Source organism: Podarcis raffonei, chromosome 4 (genome assembly GCF_027172205.1).
Source record: "Podarcis raffonei isolate rPodRaf1 chromosome 4, rPodRaf1.pri, whole genome shotgun sequence".
In the NCBI taxonomy this organism is placed as follows: Eukaryota; Metazoa; Chordata; class Lepidosauria; order Squamata; family Lacertidae; genus Podarcis; species Podarcis raffonei.
This window is the reverse complement of record NC_070605.1, coordinates 47231510-47257573: the sequence shown is the minus strand read 5'-3', so window position 1 is coordinate 47257573 and position 26064 is coordinate 47231510. Positions and strand designations below refer to the sequence as shown.

The 26064-nt window shown below is 39.4% G+C and overlaps 1 protein-coding gene across 20 annotated transcripts in view; it reads left to right on the top strand.

The window, feature by feature from the left end:
• The window catches only part of ROBO2 (roundabout guidance receptor 2), a 968715-nt gene that overhangs the window by 815960 nt on the left and 126691 nt on the right, over positions 1 to 26064 (top strand). For 15 of the 20 annotated variants that reach the window (XM_053386472.1, XM_053386488.1, XM_053386482.1 and 12 more), the window contains 2 exons: positions 12997 to 13124; positions 19404 to 19415. In XM_053386472.1, the coding sequence (XP_053242447.1) occupies positions 12997 to 13124; positions 19404 to 19415 (140 nt within the window). The remainder of the gene's footprint in view (positions 1 to 12996; positions 13125 to 19403; positions 19416 to 26064) is intronic. The other 5 variants (XM_053386491.1, XM_053386489.1, XM_053386490.1 and 2 more) reach the window with 1 other exon arrangement.

The following is a 26064-nucleotide window of genomic DNA, read 5'->3' as shown; positions in this document are numbered from 1 at the left end:
ACCTGAAAACTTGCTATCCAGGACAGAGACTGGCAATATTTCTCTAAAGGCAGAAATGATTATGACATCACCAAATAGCAAAGTTATGACATCACTAAAAAGCACCCACAGCAACTGCTGAGCTCTTTTTCTGGTTTTCTTGACAGCTCTGCAAACATCTCACCTTAAGGTGAGCAAGTTGACGTTCTTAAAGAGGAGGCAGATGGAGGTTCTGTTCCTCCACAATCTTCCAAGGGAGACTGTTCCACTGTGGAACAGCTCTTGCCATCAGAAAATTCTTCCTGGTGTTTAGTTGGAATCTTCTGTCTTGTAACTTAAACCATTGGTTCAGGCTGTAACCTCCAGAGCAGGAGAAAATAAGCTTGCTCCACCTTCCATGTAACAGTCCTTTAGTTATTTGATGACAGCTATCGTATCTCCTCTCAATTTTTTCTTTACCAAGCTAAACATGTCAAACTCCCTCAACCATTCCACATAAGGCTTGGTTTCCAGACCCTTGATCATCTTGGTCACCCTCTGCACACACACTCCAGCTTGTCAATATATTCCTTAAATTGTGCCTCACTAACTGGACACAGTATTCCAGGTGTGGTCTAACCAAGGCAGAATAGAGTGGTACTATTACCTCCTTTGATGGGGACACTATACTTTTAATTGATGCAGCCTAGAATCACATTGGCTTTTTTGCTGCTGCATTATACTGTTGACTCATGTTAAGCTTGTGGTCTGCTAAGACCCCTAGATCCTTTACATGTACTACTGGCAAGCCAGGTGTCTCCCCCCCCAACCCAATCTTATAGATATGCAGCTGATTATTCCTGCCTAAGTGTAGAACCCTGACATTTGTCCCTATTGAAATTAATTATTGTGCCTTGGGCCTAGTTCTCGTTAAGGTTATCTTGAATCCCAATTCAGTCTTCTGTGGGATTAGAAACCTCTCTAATTAGATGAGCATCCCCTCAATTCCTTCATCCAAGTCATTTATAAAGACGTCGAACAACAACAGTCTCAGGACAAAACCCTGTGGCATCCCCTTTGTTACTTTTTTCTAGGATGACGAGGGACCATTAGTGAGCACTCTTTGGGTTTGGTCAGTCAACCAGCTACAAATCCAGCTGACAGTTAACTTATCCAGCCCATATTTTACTAGCTTCCTTGCAAGAATATCATGCCTTAATGAAATCAAGAAACACTACATCCACAGCATTCCCCTGATCTGCCAAGCTTGTAACTCTATCAAAAGTATGAAAGAGATTAATCTGGAATGACTTATTTTTGAGAAACCCATGCTGGGCCTTAGTAGTTACAGCATCCTTTTGTAAGTGCTCACAGGCTGACTGCTTAATTATCTGTTCTAGGACCTTTCCTAGTATCGATGTCAAGCTGACTGGTCGGTAGTTACCTGGGTCTTCTTTTTTCTCCTTTTTGAAGATGGGGACAACATTTGCCTGCCTCATTATGAGTTTTGGCCTGCCTCACCTCCTTCCTGCAACTATTGGCTACTCATGTACACTCCTCCTTTTTGATTTCCCCTTTCTTTCATTTCCTAAACACACCCTTCTTAAATCTCAGATCATCTGTAAGTGCCTTCTGCAGCCACACCAGTTTCTTTTGATGCCTCTTTTGATGCCCTTTTCTTTCTTGTTAGAATTGTCTGCATTTTTACCTTCAATATTTCACCTTTTAGAAACTCCCATCCACCTTCAACTTCCTTCTCTTTGAGAATTTTTTTAGTATTTCAGACCATGGGATCTCACCCAGTAGTTCCTTAAGCTTTTTGAGAATGAGAAGCCCACAGTCCATTTCTGAGTGGGAGATAATAGGACCAGGGTAGAACTGTCTCTCTTCTCACAGCACCTAGGAATCTTGATAAAGAGGGTAGAGTAGTAGGAAGCAGGAAGCAGGAAACAGCATTCAGAGGCGAGGGCTAACTAATTCTCACCCAAAAGGCAATGTTTTGTAACCCACAAAAAGTGATAGGTGATTGGGGGTTTTTTAAATTGAAAATCCTAGTGGACTAATGGATACCTTTTCTATTCAATATTAGCCCTGAGAATCCACCTCACACTTTCAAATTACTTTTAAAAGGTAGTTAAGAAACTATGGAGTTGATTTTTTAAAAATGCTAAGTGTACACAACAAAGGAACTTTGATATCCTGTGCATTAAATGCTTGGGTATTTAACTGAAGCTTCTACAAGACACAACCAAGGGGGAAATGACCTTTCAATGAAATATGAGTTAATAACACACTATAATGCTATGTGCTTTAGTCAAGTTAATCACAGCACAGATTGCAACTAAATGCAGCCCTATGTGTATTGCAAATTAATTAGAAGTAAGACTTTTCTCTGTGGCATGAGGGATCTAATCCTTGGTTACATCAGCACATTTTCAATTTTAATTAATAACAATTAACCATCTTAAATAAAGGGACAGGAGGGAAAAGGTGATTTCTTGTATTAAGCATAGCACTTTCAGTATCATCTCTGCCTAAATCTGTTGTGCTTTCTTGTTTCCTGTGCTACCATCAAGGAAAGATTAATTCCATTTATGAGAGGCATGGGGAAGACAAAAGGATTATCTGAACCACTGATCAATGAAAGGAAAAACTACTGTATTGCTATTCTTATGTACATCTGGAGAGGTTAAAGGTAGCTTCAATACAAAGTTTTCTGTTAAAAACTAGACAACAAAATTATCAGGGTGTAAGGGAAGGGATAGTACTTCTGGTGGGGGACACATCCTCATCCATCTGGGATAGTTTGTCCACCTTTGGTCATTGACTGAGCTTGTTGAGGGCTGGAATATCCAGCTCCTAGCAGCCATCAATGAGATCGCACCTAGGCGCCCTCTGCGACCCCGCAGAAACCGGGCTCCCTGGTTTACCGAGGAGCTTCAGAAAATGAAGCGGGACCTCAGACAGCTAGAGCGAGTATGGCGGGGTGCCCGTGACGGAGCCTCAAGAACATCTTATAGGGTTTTTATGAAAACCTACGAGATGGCAGTGAAGGCCGCTAAGAAGTCCTACTTCTCGGCCTCCATTGCCTCCGCTAGCTCTCGCCCGGCGCAATTATTTAGTATAATTAGGTCTTTAACGTCCCTTGAAGGACAGCCAAATTTAAATAACAATTTGACACAGCTGTGAGGCATTTGCGAGCTTTTTTGCGGAGAAGGTCCTGTTGCTCCGCCATGACCTCCCTGCCAATTTGGATACAATAAAGGAACTGGAGGCCCCTCGACTGTCCTCGGGTCCAGTATTGGACCACTTTGACTGGATATCCCCAGCCGATGTGGACAGACTCCTCCGAGCTGGAAAGCCCAGCACCTGTCCTCTTGACCCGTGCCCGTCTTGGCTGATTAGAGCGTGTCCAGACGAGGTGCGGGCCCCCCTGGGTGATATCATCAATTTGTCCCTTGGCACCGGGATATTCCCAGGGGAACTGAAGGAGGCAGTGGTGCATCCGCTCTTAAAGAAAACATCATTAGATCCTTTAGATCTATCCAATTACCGCACGGTTTTGAATCTTCCATTCCTGGGTAAGGTGATTGAGAGAGCGGTTGCTGAACAGCTTGGTAGGTTTCTGGATGAAACATCGGCTCTCGATCCATTCCAGTCCAGCTTCCACGCTGGTCATGGGACCGAGACGGCTCTGGTCGCCCTAACAGATTATCTCCGCAGGCAGCTGGATCGAGGCGGGTCGGGGCTGCTGATTCTTCTAGACCTGTCAGCAGCCTTCGACATGGTCAATCACGAACTCCTGGACCACCGCCTTGCCGACGTGGGGATCCAGGGCACAGTCCTTCAATGGCTGCGCTCGTTTCTCTCTGGTCGGGGACAGAGGGTGGCGCTTGGGGGGGGGAATTGTCATCACGCCACTCCTTGGTGTGTGGAGTGCCTCAGGGTGCGATCCTCTCCCCGATGCTTTTTAACATCTTTATGCGCCCCGTCGCCCAGCTTGTCTGGAGTTTTGGGCTGGGTTGCCATCAGTATGCCGATGACACCCAACTCTATCTGTTGATGGACGGCCATCCTGACTCGGCCCCAGACACACTGACCAGATGTCTGGAAGCTGTGGCTGGATGGTTACGTGGGAGCCGGTTGAAGTTAAATCCTTCGAAGACAGAGGTCCTCTGGCTGGGACGGAGCGATATGGGATTGAGGGGGCAACTCCCATCTCTTGCGAGGGTGCAATTAGTGCCAGCATCGTCCGTTAAGAGTTTGGGTGTAATCTTCGATACCTCCCTCTCTATGGAGGCGCAGATTACAGCTATAACAAAGGCGGCATTTTTTCATCTCCGCCAAGCTAAGCAGTTGGCTCCTTATCTCTCTCGCCCTGACCTAGCCACTGTGATCCACGCGATGGTCACCTCCAGACTGGATTATTGTAACTCGCTCTACGTGGGGCTGCCCTTGAGACTGACCCAGAAACCCCAGCGGGTGCAGAATACCGCGGCGAGACTCCTTATGGGGTCTTCGCTGCAAGATCATATTCATCCGGTACTATACCAGCTGCACTGGCTCCCGGTGGAGTACAGGATCAGGTTTAAGGTGCTGGTTTTAATCTTTAAAGCCCTATACGGCCTAGGACCCTCGTACCTACGGGACCGCCTCTCCTGGTATGTCCCACAGAGAAATTTACGGTCTGCAAATAAAAACATCCTGAAGATCCCAGGCCACAGAGAGGTTAGGCTGGCCTCAACTAGAGCCAGGGCTTTCTCGGCCGCGGCTCCAATCTGGTGGAACACTCTGTCACAAGAGACTAGGGCCCTGAGGGACCTGACATCTTTCCGCAGGGCCTGCAAGACAGAGCTGTTCCACCAGGCCTTTGGTCAGGGCGCAGCCTGACCCCCTCCTCTGGCAATCTGCACAGAATTTTGCTTAATGGTTGCCATCAATTTGATTTTAATTTGATTTTAGTTAATTTTATAATGAATGTTTTTAGAATGTTGGATTATTTTGATTGTTGTTAGCCGCCCTGAGCCCAGCTTCGGCTGGGGAGGGCGGAATATAAATAAAAATTTTTATTATTATTATTATTATTATTATTATTATTATTATTATTACCCTGCTCTCAGCTCTCACCTGTGACTCCTAGAAGCTGTCAACATGGGATATGCCACAGTCTGGGAATGGTTTCAACAGGCTGGCTAATCTAGGTGAGGGTAGCCAATGGGTCTCAAACTTTTGGCGAGTCTGGGACTTCCCTTGCATGCAAAGACAGGCTCTGGTGAATTGAATGGACGAGACCAATAGTGGGTCCAGTGATCAAGAAGGCAGTTACTGCACATTCTGTAGGAGGGCATGAGAGCAGATAGGGCTCATCAACTTGGGAAGGTAGGAAAGGAAAACTCTGATCCTAAACCTCCACAGCCCTCTGGCTAAACTCATCTGTGAGAGAGGCTCCAGGAATAAACCCCAAGGAAAAATCCATAAGCGCTGCCTTGTGGGACATCTTCAGGAGAAGAAAAGGCTAAGGAGTAAACCGTACACAAATCCGGAGTGGGATACCTAAGGTGGTTGGATGGTGTATTGTACACCTCTTTCTGCCAACTCCTGCAGCCAAGGAACATGCCAAATGTGTTGCTCTGCTTTCCTTTTGACCACATCAGCAAGGCCAAGAGGAGGGGCTTGCTGTCTGGGCAGCCCAGGACCTCCGTACACACTGCCCAGATGCAGCACTTCAGTGCTGCTAACACAGCAAAATCAGCGCAGGAGGCAGCAGTTATGAGTTAGCAGTTTCTACAGCCACAGCAGGTGCTGTGATTCTCCAATGGTTTGACTTCGCCCTTGGAGGTGCACTTCATTGTTTCTTGAGTCAGACGGATGCCAACAACATTACTGCCACATGTTCTGCTTCTTAAAAATGCATCCCTTTATTTTTAAAACTTATTTCTAGCTAGAAGAGGTGTATATAGCTGGGCACTGAACTGCTAATTATGAAGTGCAATAATCATAGAAATCTGCATCTTGCCAGAAGTACCCTACAACGAGATAATCGTTCTGAATGTTACAAGGCCTAGGATAGAATACCTCCCCTTTGATATACTAATCCATCTTTTGTCAGTAGAAAATGAAGATTAGAAGACATTTAACTTAATTTCACTTCCATAACTATAATAGCTAATGCTAAAACCAACACAGAATAAAACAAAACAGTCAACAAAAGGTATGTTTGTTCCTTGACTTGTTCCCAGCTGTTCAACTCTGATAATGTTTCCATTTTTAAAAAACAAAAAATGGCCAGTATCTTCTGTTTTCCTCATTTCTTCAAAGAGAATTCAGTTTCTGTGTTATATGCTGAGATTTTTGTTACATGCTGAGATGCTCTAAGTCTTCACGTTCCAGTGCTTGAGGGTTGAATTACAATACAGAAAAGGTAATACAAGCTGTCGGATAAATGTGCCTCAACTCTGATACAAAGAGCAACTATTCTTTCCATTCTGCTAAAATGATGGAAAGAATGGTTCAGTTTCTACTGGATTTACTTTTATGTTATCTTAGTTGTCAATGCCAGTGAAGATGATGGTTGATACCAACTATTATATGGCAAATTATTTTATGTAGTGTTTCAAAACAACTGTATAGTGGTGGTTTGCTATCTTTCTACTCCTTTCTAGCTTTCCTTATTTTTAATATAATAGTTTTTACCATATTATTCATCAATGCTTTTCACTTTTTATTAACAATATTTATGACCATTGCATTTGCTTGCTCATCTTTGAACACTGCAATAAAATGTTTTAGTTTGGTTGTACATAATTTTAAGCATTATTAAAAATGTATAGAAGACATATAATCTCTTGCTTTCAAGCTGAGAAAGTCAGCTTTCATCCAACACATTCCAAGTGTGTCTTTGGAACTTCAGGCAATGTTGCGCAATAAGTGTAACAGTTGATTTTTAGATTACACACACACACATTCCACTCCACTCCAATAAATTGTAAACTCTCTTACTTACACCCACTTACACCCCAAAAGTCCAACTGTTTTGAATATGTTTTGCATTGGAAAAGTCCAACTGCTTTGAATATGCTTTAATTTCTACTAGCAACCAATAAGGTTTTCAGTCAAAAAATACTAGAAGTTCTATCAAAATATGTAGTGTAATGATAGCAAGTGTTGAAACTTCTTAACCTTTGCAGGGTAACCGCTATAACTGGTTAGGGCATGATGGATATTGCTTATACTTTATTGTGTCTTATAACAACAAGAAATAAACTAATTCAAGTACAAAAAAGGGAATATACTTGGTTGGCACATTCATAAATCTCATCTGGCAGCTTTAACAGTTTATGAACACTACTATTCTTTTGGTAAAGAGACCAGCAACTAAATAAATAAAAGTCTTGATAAGGTTGCTACTACTTGGCAATGACCTCACCACTCAAATAGGAATTTAGAGGCTTAAAAAGCAATCTCAAGGGCTGCTGGCTGAAGGTGGGTAGGATGAGGCAAAGGTGACTCTACTCTCATAGAGATAAGTTCTGCTGTCAGGAGGAACACCTCCACTCCACAAAGGAACATATCCTATACTGCAGAAGCTCTATGGATGTAGAGCTACCATGAGTAGTAGACTCAGGGGAAGTGTGGGTAAGAAGCAGCCTTGGATCCAAAGCCCCATCTGTTTTCCTGTGGAGCCCCAGGATCAGGCCCCTCAATGACATCTCCATAAAAACAAATGCAGATTTATTTATTTTTACACAAACCAGCCACCACTTTACTTCCGGCCAACTCAGTTAACATGCAGTTTTGTGTGTTATATCTTCACATAAGAGAGGTGAATTCCCTCTTTTGCCATATTTTGCAAACAACATGGTCGTGCTTCAACGAAGTTGAATGACCACTTGCACAATATAACTTTTGCCCATGCCCACTAAATCTGTATCCTCACAACATTCCACTGCGTGTATGTTTTGATGCTTTGTTAGTCTTCTTAAGTATATTTTATACCACAGTACAACAGTTTGTAACATTGCGAATGCTGAAGGCCTGGGGGGAGGATAATTTGGATAACTGGAACACGAGTGGAACGAGCTCATTTTGTAAAAGGACAAACATGAACTAGAATAGGTTCCTTTTTGAACATGTTGAACTGGAACAGGTTCCTTTTTAAAATGCCCTTTCCAAGTTCTGCAACATATGCTACATAGGGCTGTCCCTCTCCCCCATGCCATGTGGTTTTCCCCTGGAGCCTTTGGCATGCACTATTAGGCAAGACAAAGGAATCAGGGAAAGAATGTGAGTGAAGGGGAAAATCTGACTGCACAAGCTGCCTTCTGTTTGCACAACCATTTGGTACAACTGATTGAAGTATTAATGATAGGCTGCTTAAATGAAAGACTGTTATAGCTGAGTTCAAGCCATGCTGCAAAGGAAGATACCAGCTGATCCATGTGGTACTTAAAGTCAACGCTGGTCTGGTGATTGTCACTGTCCCCAAGCCACACTTTCAGCAGGGATCAGCTACAGTACTCTGGAGTTCTGGAAAGCTAATCACCGCTGATCAGCTGATCAGCTCTGATTATAATCCCTTTCTTTTGTCAGGGTTCAGCTCAACTTGGAGCTCCCAAGTGGAACCAATCCCATCTGGTCGTGCATATTTCAAGAGTGCAGAACACAAGCCCCACTTGCTAAAGAACAAACCTGACATCCTATATGATAACATGTTTATTTCTTGTTCCTGTCCCATACCCTTTTGCTATTGTCAGAACTGCACAAACCATACTAGAAACACTGAATTCTGAATCTTTGTGGTACTGTTTCCTAATTTCTATGGGGTATTTAAACATATTACAATTCATTTATTTATAGTGCTATCTATACATATACTACTACTGCTGCTACTAATTTTTTATTTATATCCTGCCCATTTGGCTGGGTTTCCCCAGCCACTCTGGGCAGCTTACAACATATAAAACACAACAAAACATCAAACACTAAAAAACAAGATATCCTATACAAGCAAGAAACAAACCAATAAAACAAAACACAAAACAATAATAATAAACAGTTTACAGTTATACCCAAATTAAAGTAACAGCCAACCCCAACTAAACATTTAACCAACACCAACCCGACAAAAATGAAACAGAGGAACTAAAATTAGAACCATTTAAAGCATTGTAGCCAGTTGTCCCAACCCAAGAGTTATTCCAGCAGTGTCCCTCTGGCCTCCCAGGAGCCTTTTAGCTGTTCAGGGTGAGTGTGGGCTCCGCCTCCTAGGCCAGGTGGAAATGGGCCTTGCAGCAGGGAGTTCTTTCTTCCAGCACTCAGGCAGCAGCTTAGTAAGTTCTGTTGAGTTCAATGGGGCATACTCCCAAGGAAGTGAGTGCAGAACTGCTACTTTATTATATTTATAATGACACAGAAAAATGGGCCGTCAGGATATAGGTTCAAGGTGCCACTCGCTGTGATGGGATCAGAAATACATACAAAAAATATGAAGACAATTTAGACTTTGAAAATCCATTGCTTTGTAATAGTATGAAGCAAGGATTTTTGTATCTAAGCTAAATTTAGATTAACTTGTTTTATTTTAATCATTATTTCACCTACAGATGGTAATGGTTTTGACACAATTAAGTTTTCTAGTTCTTCCTCCAAGAAAAATACAAAGCTCTTTTCCCCCCACTTTGTCACAGCTGGTTACCAATCAATCTCAATTCACGGTACAGTGATGATAGCACATGTTGTCCAGGGGCCAAATCTGATTGGGTTGCATTTTTCAGCAGTGCTTCATATCTGGGGGGGAAATGTGTCTCAATGGCAGGGACTGTCAGCACACTATTGTACAACTGTCGTTAATCAAACCAGCAACAAAGACTGCATTCATAAGAGCCAGAGACTGCCAAATTTCAAAATCAAAATCACCCTATTTCTTTAAGAATTTCCTAACCAGTAATGTTTTTTCATCTGTTCTCATGTATGCTTTCCCCTCTGCTTAATGAAAAGCAGACTGTACTTCAGAAAAGGAATAACTGTATATGGCATTAACAATTGCTTCTTATAACTACACATTTTAAGATATTTTTGACTTTTTTGCTGAGTGTAAGCCAATCTATAGAGGGGTAGAAATACTGTAAGGACACAAGAAAAAAAAATGTGAGAGAGATGTGATCAGAATTCAGTTCTTGCTGTTCTCGTGATCAAATTTGCTTTTCTAGAGCTCTTATTAGTTTCTGTTTACACTGCTTTGCGCTCCTTGAAAGAAGAGTAGGAGAAAAATACAGGAACAATAGTGGTTAATATCAATGGTCCTCACTAGTGTTAATGTGGTCTTTACTAGTGCTAATGTAAGGAGGTGATCAGATACATCATACTTATTTGAAAAGTTTGTTGGTGAAACAAGAAGCAGCAACGGTCAGTAGGTACGTACTTTTGAGCTTTCATTTGCTTGTGTGTGGAGCAAATTCTATACTAGCCCACCTCATGAAGTAACCACAGAATATGCCAAGATGTCTGTGGTAATGTGTGGAGCTAGTTCCACCTCTGAATGAGTTCTCGCATGCAGACAATGATCTGAAACTGCCAACCAATTTGCTGAGTCTAAAGGGGCCAGTTCATTACAACAAAGGCTTCCAACAAGGGCTATCATATGGTTGTCATATGACAAGTTGTTTATATGGTTCAGACTGCAATCAGCACCTATACTGAATGTACCATAAAGGTCGATTGGATTATGGTATTTTACCTAGAGAAGCTAAACTCAATCTGTCTTTTATTTTCTTTCCCTACAAGTCACTTAAATACGTAAATGTAACCTTCCATTTCACATTATTCCTTTGCCCAGCATATTCAGAGCCAATTAACTTCCAACCTCTTATTTTCTTGCTTCACCTGTCATAGATTATCAGTGAACCATGATGACTTGTGTGGGCAGTGTGAGTAGAACAGATGACTATGGGGCACTACATCAATTCTTTAGGAGAACAGATGGTTGCAATATCTCATGAGCCTTGCTATACACTGGCTGCTCGTTAGATAGCATGCCTTTTTCAGGGTGGTCTAGAAACCCACTGATAATTTGCAGGCTAGAATGCAATGAGTTGGTGTTCCTTCTCAAAATAGCTGCTGATTTGACCACTCTAAGGGCACATTTACTCTATAATCTCCACACTGGTACTCAAGATTATCATTGTGGCTAGCTCTCTGTCCTGGCATGCTACATAAATAACTTGTACACCCATCAGTCTCTGCACAATTGCATGATTGATAGGTGCGAACATGAAGTCTGCTGAGGTTTACAAGGCAGCTGGCTGGCATGCCAGAACCAGTACATCAGTGAGATGAAGTGGGAATGAGTCAGCTGCAGCCCAAAGCTGATTGTCAGAATTGTATCCAAGATTGTCTGCATTAAAGTTCAAGTCAGTTATACCCTTTTGACTGTCTAGGTATATGCTAGCCACTTTCTGTACTCTTAGAAGGGTGGGAATTGTTCTTCAGATATGAAATGGGCAAGCTTTATCGTGATCTGCAGTTTTAGATTTTTGCCTCTGTATTTTCAATTCCACTGTACTCAGTCTTAACATTAAAGAAAACTAAAGGAAATAATTTAGGTCCTGACTTTCACTGCTTGCTCTCTATGAAAATATATATATATATATATTTTAAAAAGAATAGCAATACTAATTATAACCTCTGACAATAGCATATCAACAGTTTCTGGAAATTTGATACTTCCATTTGCTGCTCATGTGCTTAGTCTAATGAACATAGTAAGGTTTTTCCTGTTGATGAGTGCGAATCAGAATGGCAAATTACTTAATTCATGGCAGCTTCTTGTATTGTTTCTAGCTCTGGTACCTGCCAGTGAGAAGTTTCCTCACTAGCCATTAAAAAATACTATTTAACTTTAAACTTACTTGAAAATGTACCTACCTGCAGAACAAAAATAAAGGTTCAGGGCAGAAGGACAGGTTTCCCCGTGGTTCTCTCACATCAGTGCAGAAGCAGAGAGGCACTTGTAGACCACTTTCTCCCAGAGAGGCACTGCTCATGTTGACCACGTTCTCCCGTGTAGATTCCCCAGCCTTGTTGCAAAGTCAGAAGAAACCATGAATGTACAAATAGGAGATGAGAGAGAGTTAAGAACTCTCCCTTCTAATCTGCCAGTTCTCTCGTCGTGTCCCCCCCCATTATATTGGAAAGTACAGAGTCCTTGGTATAAGCAGAGAAAAGGGACTGAAGAACAAAAAGAACAGTCTGATGGAGGCAAAGGCCAATAATGGCTATGCTCCGTCTCCACAGCTGGAGGCAGTAATGCTTCTGAATAACAGTTGCTGGGACCACAGGAAGGGAGAGTGCTCTTGTGCTCGATTCCTGCCTAAGGGTTTTCCCCGCAGGCATCTGGTTGGCCACTGTGAGAACAGGATGCTGGACTAGGTGGACTCTCAGCCTGATCCAGCAGCCTTGTCTTGTGTTCTTATAGAGGATATTCCCAACCCTAGCTAGAGATGCCTGGCATTGAACCTGGGACCTTCTGCTTGCAAAGCAGATTCTTTACCGCTGACTATGGCTTTCCCTACATATTTTTTATTTACTATGTTAGTTTAAATCAGTATATTCCCCACACCAGAAAAGATACTGTCAACTTTGTTAGCAGTTTACTATGGAGATGAAACATTTTAAAGGCCAGAAGTGAAACATGCAGTAATGTACTTAGATTCAGGGTAAACCTGGAATGTCATATATTGATAACTGATGCGTGTTAGCTCTATTTTATCATAGTGCTCCAGATCAAGGGCAGAGTGACTGATATTATTAATAAAGCCTTGATACCACATGAACATAGCAATACTAATTTTATGGCTGTAAAGTTTTTAAGTAATGCATGGTGCAATAAAAGTGTCATGAAGATTAATGTTCAGTGGAATTATCTAATTCCACATAATAAATTATGTTCCAGAGATATATCCAAGATAGAATAAGGATGGTATATTCCAGGTAAGACATTAAGCCGAGCAGTGATTTTCATCTTCTCTGTTTCAAATGCAGATACGACATCAAAGATGACTACACCTTGCGTATTAAAAAGGCAATGAGCACAGATGAGGGGACCTATACATGCATAGCGGAGAACAGAGTTGGAAAAGTTGAAGCCTCTGCTACACTAACTGTTCGAGGTAAGTGTTGGGTTATGTGAAAGGGACTGCAATATAGTGTGGTTCTGTTTTCTAAAATGGTGCAAATACAATGATTTTGAGTCAAAATAATTGCGGCTAGATTTCAAATATATATATTTAAAAACAGCTTTTTCTTGTATATAATTTTGTAAGAGTTTATTTATTTAAAAAATATCCTTTCTACTGCCGTTAGTCATTAATTGATTAAAGATTGTTGTTAGAATAGTCATCGGGATGCTAAGGAGGTGCATTATTGAGTAAAACCAATAGCCCTCTAGCCCAGTACCCCAGTACTCTGCTTAATTAACAGCAGCTCTCCAGAATCTGGAGCAGTGTATTTCTCTGTACAATATATATATTTTAAGTCATCATGCAAAAGGTTGAACATGGAACATTGAACGTGCAAATTGTGTGCTCTACCAGAAAGCTAAAGCTCCTAAGTGACTGCCTAAGTTAAGTCCCCTTGATCTTATAGGTCTGCTCCAAGTGTGACATAAGTTGAGATCCAACTCTTTGGGTTTATACTCTGTTTGTTCTTTGCTCTCTGTGGTGATTCCAATATGCACAGAGTTCACAATGTAAGGGTGCAAAGAACAGTTTTGTAATAATTACCCTTTCTAGTTAACTTGCATATAGAAAGTTGTGTTTCTTACCTTTCACACATCATGAAAAGCAGAAAAAAGTCTTAAAGTGGTAAACACAAAAACACACATACTTCCCAGTATTCGTAGTTAATTGTTGGCTTAGGAGTTGTATTAGGAAGAATTAACATAGTGAACAGATGCTCAAACTTTCACATTATACTAACCTTATAAGCCATGGAAATCTCTTCAGACAAAAATCTAAAGTTCTTTTCTATGCCAGAATAGAAAATCTAAGATGAAGAAAGGGAGAAATTGATTTAGCTTAAGGGAGAAGTGTGTGTGCGCATGTGCATTCAAGAGATGCCATGATGCTGCAGACTTTAAAGGTGACCTGTAATTGCAAAGAGCAGTGTGCTCTGTTTTAAAGCTCTGCTTCAAAACACCACATCACCTGATGTCATTGTGACAACATGTGATTGATGGGTGAGTGGCCCTACCACCTTTCAGATTTGGCCCAAGGAATGGTAGGGGAGATCCAGTTCCTCACCACTGGGTTAGAAAAGGGAAGAATCGTGATATCAGGTTACAGAAAAAATGGTAAATTTTCATGCTAGAGAGAAAGAAAAAGTGTGTGTGTGGCAGAATTGAGATATATTGGGGAACACCAAATACATATCTTTTTGGAGGCCAAAGGGTGTCCCCATTGGGCAACAGACTGTAGATCAACAAATAACTTGCTCTCAAGTCTTGCTGTCTGTAAGTTCCACTTAGTGCAGACGTTTGCCTGGTTCCGATTGCCTTACTTTACATAGCCAGGTGTGAACTTCTTTGGGAGATGTACTGTTTAAATCCAGAGGATGAATCCAGTTGGGGTGAACTATTATTTCCTTCCAGGATCTACCAGCACACTAATATTACGACGGTATGGAGATTCAGTACAGTTTCCTGAAACCTGCACACATGTTGAAGCATTTGCAAAATCATAAGGCACATGGATATATGTCCTCAGCAGTGTCAAAATGTCAACAGTATTAAGACTATCAGTGATGTGAGTCCAATATGGAAACACTAATCTAAATATTTATAGGCAGCATATAAATATACCTGCAATATATATTACAATAAGTTGTGTGTATCTGTTTGTGTGTTTGTTAGATATACCCTTATCCATGGATGGCTGGATATCACTCAGACACTATTTCACAATTTAGCAGCGTGTGCTGAAGGTTCAGTAGAGCTGTGAAAGGTTAATAAAAACATTTTTAGCTTTATCAGTGTTCCTTCTCCTTCATACGCATTAAATCAGATGATCAAAGTCTCTATGGATTGCTTTATTAGAACAGAGGTCAACTGACCTGAAACGCCAGTTTCCATTTCCATCATTTAATACATAGACACAGTTCAGTTTGATTTGATGAATCTGGAACAAAAAAAAAGGGGGGGGAGTTAACCTAGTGGCTTTGCAGGCAGTGAGGGAGAGGAGTTGTCCAGATTTGATAAAAGAGAGAGGTTTTGTGGTAATCCAGCTGCTAAAATATTACTATTAATACTCACTTTAGATAATAAGTTTTTGTTTTAAGCTGCAAAACATGTTCATGTACAAACTATAGATTGCCATTTTGTAATTTGAGAAAAGCAGGCAATAGATTTTCATTCCAGAGAAAATAGCATCATACCCATTCCTTCCTTTTTTTGTGGAAATAAGAAAACTAGTCACTACACTAGTCAGCTACACACTTCATATTTCCTCATAATATCAGCCAGGGCACATGTTGGAGAGACCAACAATTTCTTTAGGCTGAAGCTTAGCATAGTTATATGAGGAGTGAGTTGAACAAAGGGGACAAGGAGGAATCTGTTGAACTCACTGGAGCCTGAACTTGAGCAAATTAAGGTGAAAAAAGAAAATATATAATTTAATTGATTTTCCTACATGAAAGAAGATATCTCATTATCTTTCTCCCCCCACCCCACCCTTTCTAATTTAACTAACCATAGGCATAGTGTTTATTCAGTACAATGGAAGACACTGCATTGCAAGTATATGTTGAACATTAGATATATAAAAGAACATTTAAAAAGCCAAGAAATATAATGTTTGAAGTCAGGAGACTGGAAATTTTGCATATAAAGCTGCATTGTCAAACTCCCATTGTTTTTATGGTTCTAACAAAAATAATATTCCTTGTGTATATAATATAATGATTTGAACTTTCAGTCTCTAGGACACTTTTTAAAAGGGGGACTGTAGTGGTGTGCCTTCTTCCACTAACCTGAAACCTCGTATTATGCTTATTTACTTTCAGAATAAATTCTGGTATATTCAGTTGAACTTATTCCTACGTAAATGAGCATAGATTTGCTGTCTCGTATTGATTGGCTTCAATGAGACCAGGCATTTTACTTATGTAGTATTTCTGCCCCTGTCAGCAACGCTTCATTGCCAGCTCACCCAATAATGTTGTTCCAATAATGCATAAGTATGAAGTATTTTTCATGAGCAGCCTTAATAACTCTGCATTCATATACTGTCCCCCCTCTTACCATTTTATCCATGTTTTACCCTCATCTTTACTAATGATCCTATATCAATGTAAGATGAACCACTTATTCAAAGAGCCAATGGACAGAGGAAAAAAGACATACAACTTCCCATAAACTTACGGAATGACAGTCACCCAGTCACTGACTCTGGTGATGGAATTTCTTGTTGTACTATATTAGGGGCTTCCAGCAGCTGTTCATTTTCTGACCTACTTGCTGCGCTCAGGATATCCTGTACCTGCTGGTAGTTGTGTTTGAGTTCACCAAGTGTTATGTACTGAAGTTCTCACCCTGGGCCAGCAGGGGGATACTGTAGATAGTTCAGGTCCACATATGCAAATTAGGGATCGAAAGTGACGTTCAGTGATTGGATAGTTACAGAAAATGGTTACTGTTGCGTTCTAGTGGAGCTCTATAAAAGCAGGCTGGCTGAACCCTTCAGTTCAGTTCTGGCCTGTGAATAAACAAGAGCTGCTTGAAGAATCGCTGTGCCGTCTGATATGTTCACCCACAACTTAACACCAAGGGTGATAAATAAATACTTGCTTTTAGCCTGCTGTCCTCAAAACCTAGTATTTGTTCCAGTAGACAGCAGGACTGTGTTTTCTACATGCAGCTTTGGCATAAAGATTTCCATTTTGCTGACAAACGTTAGCAGATAAAAGCCAAGCTAGGATGGATTTTTTTCCTTTTTAAAGCTAAATAGGGTATAGGAATCCTCAACAATTAATGAGAATAACATAGGAAAAACCAGCTGGATCAGTCCAATGACCCATCTTGTCCCAGCATCCTGTTCTCACTGTGGCCAACCAGATGCCCATAGGAAAACTGTAGGAGCATTCTCCCCTCCTGTGGTTTCAGAAGCATACTATCTGCAACTGTAGAGGCAGAGCATAGCCATCATGCGTAGTAGCCATTGATAGTCCTATCCTCCATGAATTTGTCTAATTCTCTTTTTAGGCCATCCAGGTTAGTGCCCATCACTGCTTCACTGAATGAAGAAGTACTTTTCTTTTATCTGTCCCGATTCATCTAATATTCAGAGAGAGAAATAAAAACTTTTCTTCATATTCTCTTTGCCATGCATAACTTTATAAACTCCCTTTTCCTCCTAGGGAAGTTGCTTTCCCCTTGATCATTTTGTTGCCCTCTCTGAGCACTTTTTTCAACTCTACAATATCCTTTTTGAGATGAGGCAAGCAGAACTGTATAGATGGTATTCCAAATCTGTTTCCACCATAGATTTGTATGACAGCATTGTGATATTGGCAGTTTTGTTTTCAGTTCCTTTCATAATGATCCCTAGGAAAGAATTTGTCTTTTTCACAACTGTTTCACACTTCCTGGTGGTAGATGTTCAGCAGTGGAACAGACTCCCAAAAGAAGTGATGGACTTTCCTTCTTTGGAGGTTTTTAAGCAGAGGTTGGATGGCCATCTGTCATGTGTGATCCCTTTAACTAATGTTAAGGGGTGGTACACTCTCCGTCCCCGTCCCCCTCATCATAACTCCCAAGGTGACATTCTCTTTGGTGTTTCCCCCTTGGAATGACCTGTCAATGACATCCTGCTAGGCACCATTAGTTCTGAATGTATGGCTCTAGGGACCAGGGAGTCCACAAATCAGCCCACAGTTCAAGCCAATTTGTCTCTACTATCACCTCATCCCCAATGCTCTCCTGGTCTCTCCAGCAGCTGGTGGAAATACCTCTAAGCAGAGTCAACTCTTAAGACTGCAGGGTGCAGGGAGTGGCAGATTATTCTAATTCCCCTCCCCCATCTCTCACAAGTAGCTGTAAATTTCTTCCTTGGGCATTTAGGGGAATATATAGTGATAGTATAATGGGGAATGAGGGAAATAAAAGATATAAATATAACCAGTGCTTCTCCCCCCTAAAAAACAGTTTAGGGGTGCTCTCATTTTGACTCAAGAAAATCACCATTTTATAGTTCAAATCTGGAAAAATAAATACAGTAAATGGACAAAAATACAAAGATTCAGAAAATGTTTAGGGGTATGTGTACCCCCAGAAAAAAAGCACAGAATATAACAATAAATAAAATTATTATATTCAAAAGATGTCACAACATATTAAGTTCCAAAAGGCTGACTTGAGCATCTTACAGGCATATTCTATACATGTCTACTCAGTAGAAGGTACTTAAAGGTAAGCACTGACTATAGGATTGCTGTCTAAATCTAACAAATTAAATTGGGGGGGGGGAGCAATTAACAATATAACTTTACTAATTTGGTTAGTAACATTAGGTCTGTTTCCTCTCTCCAATATTTAACCTACCAAAAATACCCAGTGTACCTCTGAACTCTTCCTTAAAATATGTTGAGTAAAAGCAGGTCTGACAGATCCCACTCACCTCCAACAACTGTAATGTAATGACAGTATTCTGCTAGAATGAAATCATTTGTTGAAGCAACTACTTTCAATCTTAGTATCAGTCTGAAGCAGAAATAATTTGTCGATCATTCCCACATTTTAAAAAGAAACTAGAAATGATCTAAGCAGCAATTTGGGACATCTGAGTTGAAATTCCTATGGCCATTGGGATTAATGTTATATTTCCATCAGGTCTGTCAGAGATTGGAAAAGGGATGTAGTATGATCCTTTGTGTCTATTACTGAATGAGGAAAAATGGTGCCTTGGGCTTTTCTCCGGCCTGTACTGCAGTCCTGATCAGCCATGCTTAAAACTCAATTGGTATTTAAATCATACAGTGATGCTTCTCTTTTATTGGATTGACATTTGCCAGTCTATGGTTTTAGATGATGTATTCATCAGGGTCTAAAAGTTTGGGCTAATGTAGAGCTACTTTACTTCAATAAAGCATTAGCAATGGCATTTGATGGTGGCATATGAACCTATCAAAAGTGTTGCTCATATGATTGATTCCAGACAGCTTTCTTTACTTTACTTTTTAAAAATCAAATTATCTGCAGGAACAAAAAGGTTTTGTTAACTGCAACTTAAATAACAGCAAGAGGCATTTAACTATGGCTAATATATGAGAATTTAGTGTTCAACTGAGTATCCACAGTTAAAGCATAACATTACATATCATGCATTCTGACAAACTTTCTTTATTTTTTCTTTTAATTTTGTTATATTATCACCACACCATTGTAATGTCTCCAGCTCGCCCTGTTGGTAAGTAATCATCATTCTATCCATTTTAGCATGGTTTCATACAGTTCTTCATCTTTCATTTTCTAACCATGTAGGACTATCTTCAGTAGTTATTAACTACTACATATCTAATAGGCAAAGCAATGTGTTAGAGAAAATGTTTTGAATCTGTTCTGGACCTTGATTATCCAGTTAGTCTTGACTATCCTTGATTAATACCTAGACCTTAATCACCCAATGTTCCTACTTACGCATTGTGTGTCCTCTGTTTGGTATACGGCTTTTGTGTAGTGAATTGTGATTCTTTTTAAATGAATCATTGTCTATTCAAGTATTTCAATTGTTGTTTTGAAAAAAGAAGCTGCACTCTGTTTTGATGTCAGTAATTAATCTATGAAATGGACAATCATAAGTGGAGTTTAGACAAACGCCTTCAATTTTGTATTTATTTTCCTTGCATAAAAAGGTCTGAAAGTTCTGCGTCTATGTTTTCCATATGATCTCTAAAATAAAATAATTTGTTACTACTGTTGGAAAAATATTTATACAGAATTGAATTAAGTACTATTAATATTACAGAATCACTGTCAATTTTGATTTTATTTTCTGATGGAGCACTAAATTTGTATCTGAAGTGCCTGGGTTACGCAAGTGTCCTACATCTGATGTTCAGTGGAAGCGTAACTTCTAGGTGAGCATACAGAATTTTCAGTCCTTTTTAATGAAACTTGATAACACTGTTTAAAATCATTATTAAAAATGAAAGATTATAAAGATTCTGAAATCTCTACTTTCATTTTACAGTATTTCAAGTGGAATGGAAATAAATAAGTTACCAGTACTTTTAATGTGGCTTTTTCAAATGTAGAATTCCTGTGGTGATTGCAATGTTGTTGATGGTTTCAGATATTTAAGTTTTTATCTGTATTGTCATATCCTTTTTTTGAACAGGCGTGAAAATTTAAGCTTGAATTATTTCTGTCTGCTCGGTCAAAGCAAGCCATTCCTAGCATATGGTACTGACTGTACATATGCAAAGTCAAGCATGGTTCTGCCTGAGGTAGATGGCAGCTGGTGAATATAACAGCTCTGTACCAGATTCCCATTAGCAAATCAAAACATTATGAGTAATAACTGTATTGCTCATCTCTGAAATAGCTGTTCTTTTTATTTTAAGCTTTTGAAAAGATTTCCTACAGGAGTTTACAGCAGATGGGTTCTGGAAGCAGGGTATTTATTCCTATTTAGACCATTTGCTTCTGTTATTCCACTCATCAGATGGGTTTTCCAGATGAACAAGTTAATATTTTCACACACACTTTTCCCCCTTCCTATTGCTCACTGATGCAGTGCAAAGAGTTTATTCCAAATAGTGTGAGTGACAATTTAATGGGGAACATTAATTTCATCCATAGTTTTCCTATTTCATGAGAAAATTTAATTTGTTGGAAGTAAAATGCTCTAATCAAACATCCAATGGGGATGATCCAAAAATATCAATGTCATTTCTCTACCAGGTGAGGAAAATATGAGAAATTAAAAAAAAATCCAAAACAAATGTGATCAATTATAAAACTGACTTAACAGTGACCATCAAAAATAAACAGAAAAAGAAATTAAGCACTTTAATGCACTGGTTTGGATTTTGGCAGCCTCATGGCCCTTGGATATCATTTATGTGGCATGTCCTTTTTGACAGAAGTGATTTGAAGATGGTAAGAATTGTGAAAGAAAAAGATGCAAAATCTAAAAACCAAGATAGGTAGTGCTCAAAATTAATACCTTTCACGATGTCTCAAAAACTACAGGAAACCAGTCTAGACCCTGGAGCATTTGTCTGAACTAATGCTAGCAAGTAGGGCACTCATGTAATTCCTAATGCAAACTGGTGCACTGATGTAATGTATTTCTTGCCTTCAGAAGGCAATTTATCACAAGTAATTATCAATAGCCAGGACTAGGATAGTAATATATACCACCTAAACTTAGATGCAACTTCTAGAAGCATAGAATTGTTGAGTTTGAAGTGACCATGAGGGTCATCTAGTCCAACCCCTAGCAATACAGGAATCTTTTTGCCCAACATGGGGCTTTAACCCATGACCCTGAGATTAAGGCTGGATGTAGACACATCAAAGAAGCGATTCAGTTAAACACGTTGTAAACTTCATACAGGGAAGCACCATTAGTGAAAAACGGGACTCCACAGCGCCATCTGGTGCCATAGTGTTATAACGCATATAAAGTGCTTTATCTTTACAAATGTAGTTGAGTCCTAAGAGTGTTCTCTTTTTTTTTTTTTTAATAATATTTTTATTGAACAATTTTTAATATAACAAAAACAAAACATACATAAACAAACATCAGACAATAATAAAACATAAAAACAAGTACCATTTCATAACCCAATTTGTAAACCTTACTTCCTCGACCTCCCCTTACTTCCCGTTTCTGTATTCCAGATTCTTACAGTTATTCAGCGAAATCTTGCCTTATTTTATTATAAATTTATAATATTCACCCTTATTCTCTTTATCATAACCCTTACTGATAGTAACCATTTATTTTAATCCAACATCATTCTAACTGTCACCAATTTTATAATGTTTCTTTAAATACTCCTTAAACTTTTTCCATTCTTCTTCCGCCGCTTCTCTTCCCTGGTCTCGGATTCTGCTCGTCATCTCCGCCAAATTCATATAGTCCATCACCTTCATCTGCCATTCTTCCAGTGTGGGTAGATCCTGTGTCTTCCAGTACTTTGCAATGAGTATTCTAGCTGCTGTTGTAGCATACATAAAAAAGGTTGTATCTGTCTTTAACACCCCCTGGCCGACAATACCCAAGAGAAAGGCCTCTGGTTTCTTGGTGAAAGTATATTTAAATACCTTTTTCAGTTCATTGTAAATCATTTCCCAGAATGCCTTAATCTTCGGGCACGTCCACCAGAGGTGAAAAAAAGTACCTTCCTTTTCTTTACATTTCCAACATTTATTATCAGGCAAATGGTAAATTTTTGCAAGCTTGACTGGGGTTATGTACCACCTATAAATCATTTTCATTATATTTTCCCTTAAGGCGTTACACGCCGTAAACTTCAGCCCGGTGGTCCACAACTTTTCCCAGTCAGCAAACATAATGTTATGACCAATGTCCTGAGCCCATTTAATCATAGTTGATTTAACCATTTCATCTTGTGTGTTCCATTTCAGCAGCAGGTTATACATTTTTGACAAATTCTTAGTACTGGATTCTAACAGTTCAGTCTCTAATTTTGATTTTTCCACCTGGAAGCCTGTTTTTCTGTCTAGTTTAAACATTTCATTTATTTGGTGATAATGTAACCAATCTCTCACCTTCCCTTTTAATTTTTCGAAACTCTGCAATCTCAGTTTGTCCCCTTCCTTTTCCAAGATTTCCCAATATCTTGGCCATTTCGACTCCATATTTAGCTTTTTAACTGCCTTAGCTTCCATTGGTGATAACCATCTTGGAGTCTTATTTTCCAGCAAGTCCTTGTATCTAACCCAGACATTCAATAGTGCTTTTCTGACAATATGATTTTTAAAACTTTTATGCGCTTTAACCTTGTCATACCACAAATATGCATGCCACCCAAAAATATTGTTAAATCCTTCCAGATCCAAAATGTCTGTGTTTTCAAGAAGCAGCCATTCTTTTAGCCAGCAGAAAGCTGCCGCTTCATAGTACAATTTAAAGTCTGGCAGGGCAAACCCCCCTCTTTCCTTTGAGTCCGTTAATATCTTAAATTTTATTCTGGGCTTCTTGCCCTGCCAGACAAATTTAGATATATCTTTCTGCCACTTCTTGAAACAGTCCATTTTATCCATTATTTGTAATGCTTGAAACAAAAATAACATTCTTGGCAATACATTCATTTTTATCACTGCAATTCGACCTAACAAGGAAAGCTTCAAGTTTGACCAAATCTCTAAATCTTTTTTCACTTCTGTCCACGTTTTTTCATAATTGTCTTTAAATAAGTTCACATTCTTAGCTGTCATGTTCACACCCAGATATTTCACTTTTTTAACCACAGCCAGCCCCGTCTCATTCTGAAACCTTTCTTTTTCAAACTGTGTTAAATTTTTCTCCAATACCTTAGTCTTTAACTTATTCAATTTAAATCCTGCCAGTTGACCAAACTCTTGAATTATTTCCAAAACTCTTTTCGTGCTAGCTTCTGGCTCTTGCAGTGTAAGTACTAGGTCATCTGCAAATGCTCTCAATTTGTATTGTTTAACTCCGACCTGAATCCCTTTAACCAACTGGTCCCTCCTGATCATATTAAGCAAAACCTCCAGGACCGATATAAAAAGTAAGGGGGAGATAGGGCACCCCTGTCGTGTCCCTTTTTCAATCTTAAACTCTTCTGTTACAACATTATTTACAATTAATTTTGCTTTCTGTTCAGAATATATTGCACCTATACCATTTTCAAACCCTGAGTCCTAAGAGTGTTCTCAATTGAGCTATCTGTGCATAGTAAGTTTTTTTTTCTAGGAAGTTGACATGTTATTGTTTGAAACTGAACAATTTTTAATCTGTCAAGCCAGATTTGGATTCCCAGCCATATATGGCAGCTTCCAGAGGCTAGTCAAGTTTCGTTTTTTTCTGGCTACCCTCATCAGAATTATTGTTAAGCATCTGATGAGCCAGTATATATGGCTGATTAGCCAGGTGTTGTTTGTGGATCACAAGTTATTTAGACTTGGGCTATATAGGCTGCTGTAAAATATATTGATATTTTACAACCCCAAATCCTGTAATTCAGGGTTTTCCAAAATTTTCATGCTGGTGACACACTTTTAGACATTCGTCATTTAGCATCACAGTAATTTGAAAGCCATTGGCTTGGTTTGCACATCATGTTAAACCATAGGTTGTGTTTAACTATGGTCTAATGTGAACAAGCCTCATGCTAGTGTACTGTGCTCAAAAATCTCCACTTTGATTATCTTCCACTCACAGCAAAAAACCACTAGTCTTGGTTTGACATGTCATCTGAGCCCAGGCTTGTTGCTTGTTCTTTGTGGTTTGGGTAAAACAAACCAGAAGCCCAGGTTCAGAAGACAAGACAAACCAAAACTAGTGATATGTTGTTTCCAGTGTGGCCAGGAACAGGGAGGAGTGAAACGGGGACTTTGAGAAGTGTACAACAGCAGGATAGGTTGGTTCTGAAACTTAGAAAAGCAAAATATTAGTCTTTGGGTACCATTTTTCTCCCCCCCCCTTTTTTTCTTTTTTGTTCTCTTTTTTATTTTTACATATGAACTAACCAGGAAATTGGGCTTCTGAAAATATGACTGAGGTGTTATTTTTTTTATATATAATTAACAGCCTCTAAATTGAAGATATTTTGCTCCCTTTTGATGTAAACAAATCTTAAAATAGCATAAAAGTGTTTGACGAACAGGTGTCATGGAGCCAGATTACTACACTTTGAGTTATATAATAGAAACTTCAACTTTTCCAGATTAAATTCTTTCATTAATATGCTACAATTTATGTTGAGAAAGCCAGCTGAAATGCTGCTTAATCAGCCTAAGTAAACATTCTCTTTTGAGGCATGTTGGTGAAGTGAGCATACCTTGCCTACTATTACATTTCCATCACCACTGCCATCTTGCACAGTCTTGGGAGTACAATCCAAATAAAGGAAAATACTGTGAGAAAGCAGCAAAGTTAAATGAGAGAGATCAAACTAAAACGTAGAATGAAAGCATTGTACCATCCACGTAATGTATAGCAGAAATTTATTCCACTGCTTTAAAATCTGTGAATAATTAATAGATACACATGGCCACAATCCAGTGGAGATTTATTCCTAATAGACTTTAACTCCAAAACACAATTAATATCTTCTTTATTTGTTGGCCACTCTGGGAACCTTATTTCAGTGGAGGAGCTAGGCTTTCAGTAAATAAGTAGTTAAGAGCAGATAGGTAGGTGCAAAGCCACTCATCTTAATAGACAGAAGATGAGATCTGTTAGACAATCAGAGTTGCTTTCTTGTAAAGTCTTTCCTGCTACTCAATCCTTACACATTTTACCAAAGCTCTAAAGATCCCTGATATATTTTAGACAATTAAGTTGAAGTCTTAGATCATCAAACTATAATTTTAGCACAGTTTTCCCTTAACAGTTGAGACCAGGTTTCATTTATCCATCTGCAAAAGGATATTGTCTGAAACTTCAGGTTCCTGAGAATTCTGTACTTGAATCACTCATGGAACTTTAAAGGAAACATAATTTTTTTCTCAGAGACTCACCTTTGAATATTCTGAACCTTTTGCTTTTCTGTGAAGATTATGTGGATGAAGACTGCAGACACAAAACAAGGAGGTTTTAGGAACAGGGTTCACAGGACTGTACATTGAGTAGCTCAGTTTCAGTTATAGAGAAAAAGTAGGTTACTAAGGTAATGAATCTCAAAGCCGAAAGATTTAAGCAATTAAACTTCCAGTCCTTGTGCAGACAATAAATTAACTACAGTTGGAAGAGGACTTTCAGAATGTATTTGTTTTAGATCTTGCAGCCTGAAGGCACGAGTTCCATCATGAATTAAAGATCTCATTTGATACACCATTTCCTTTGAGGTAAACATTGTGTTAATAAATCATGAAAGTCTCAAGTGAGCTCCCATTTT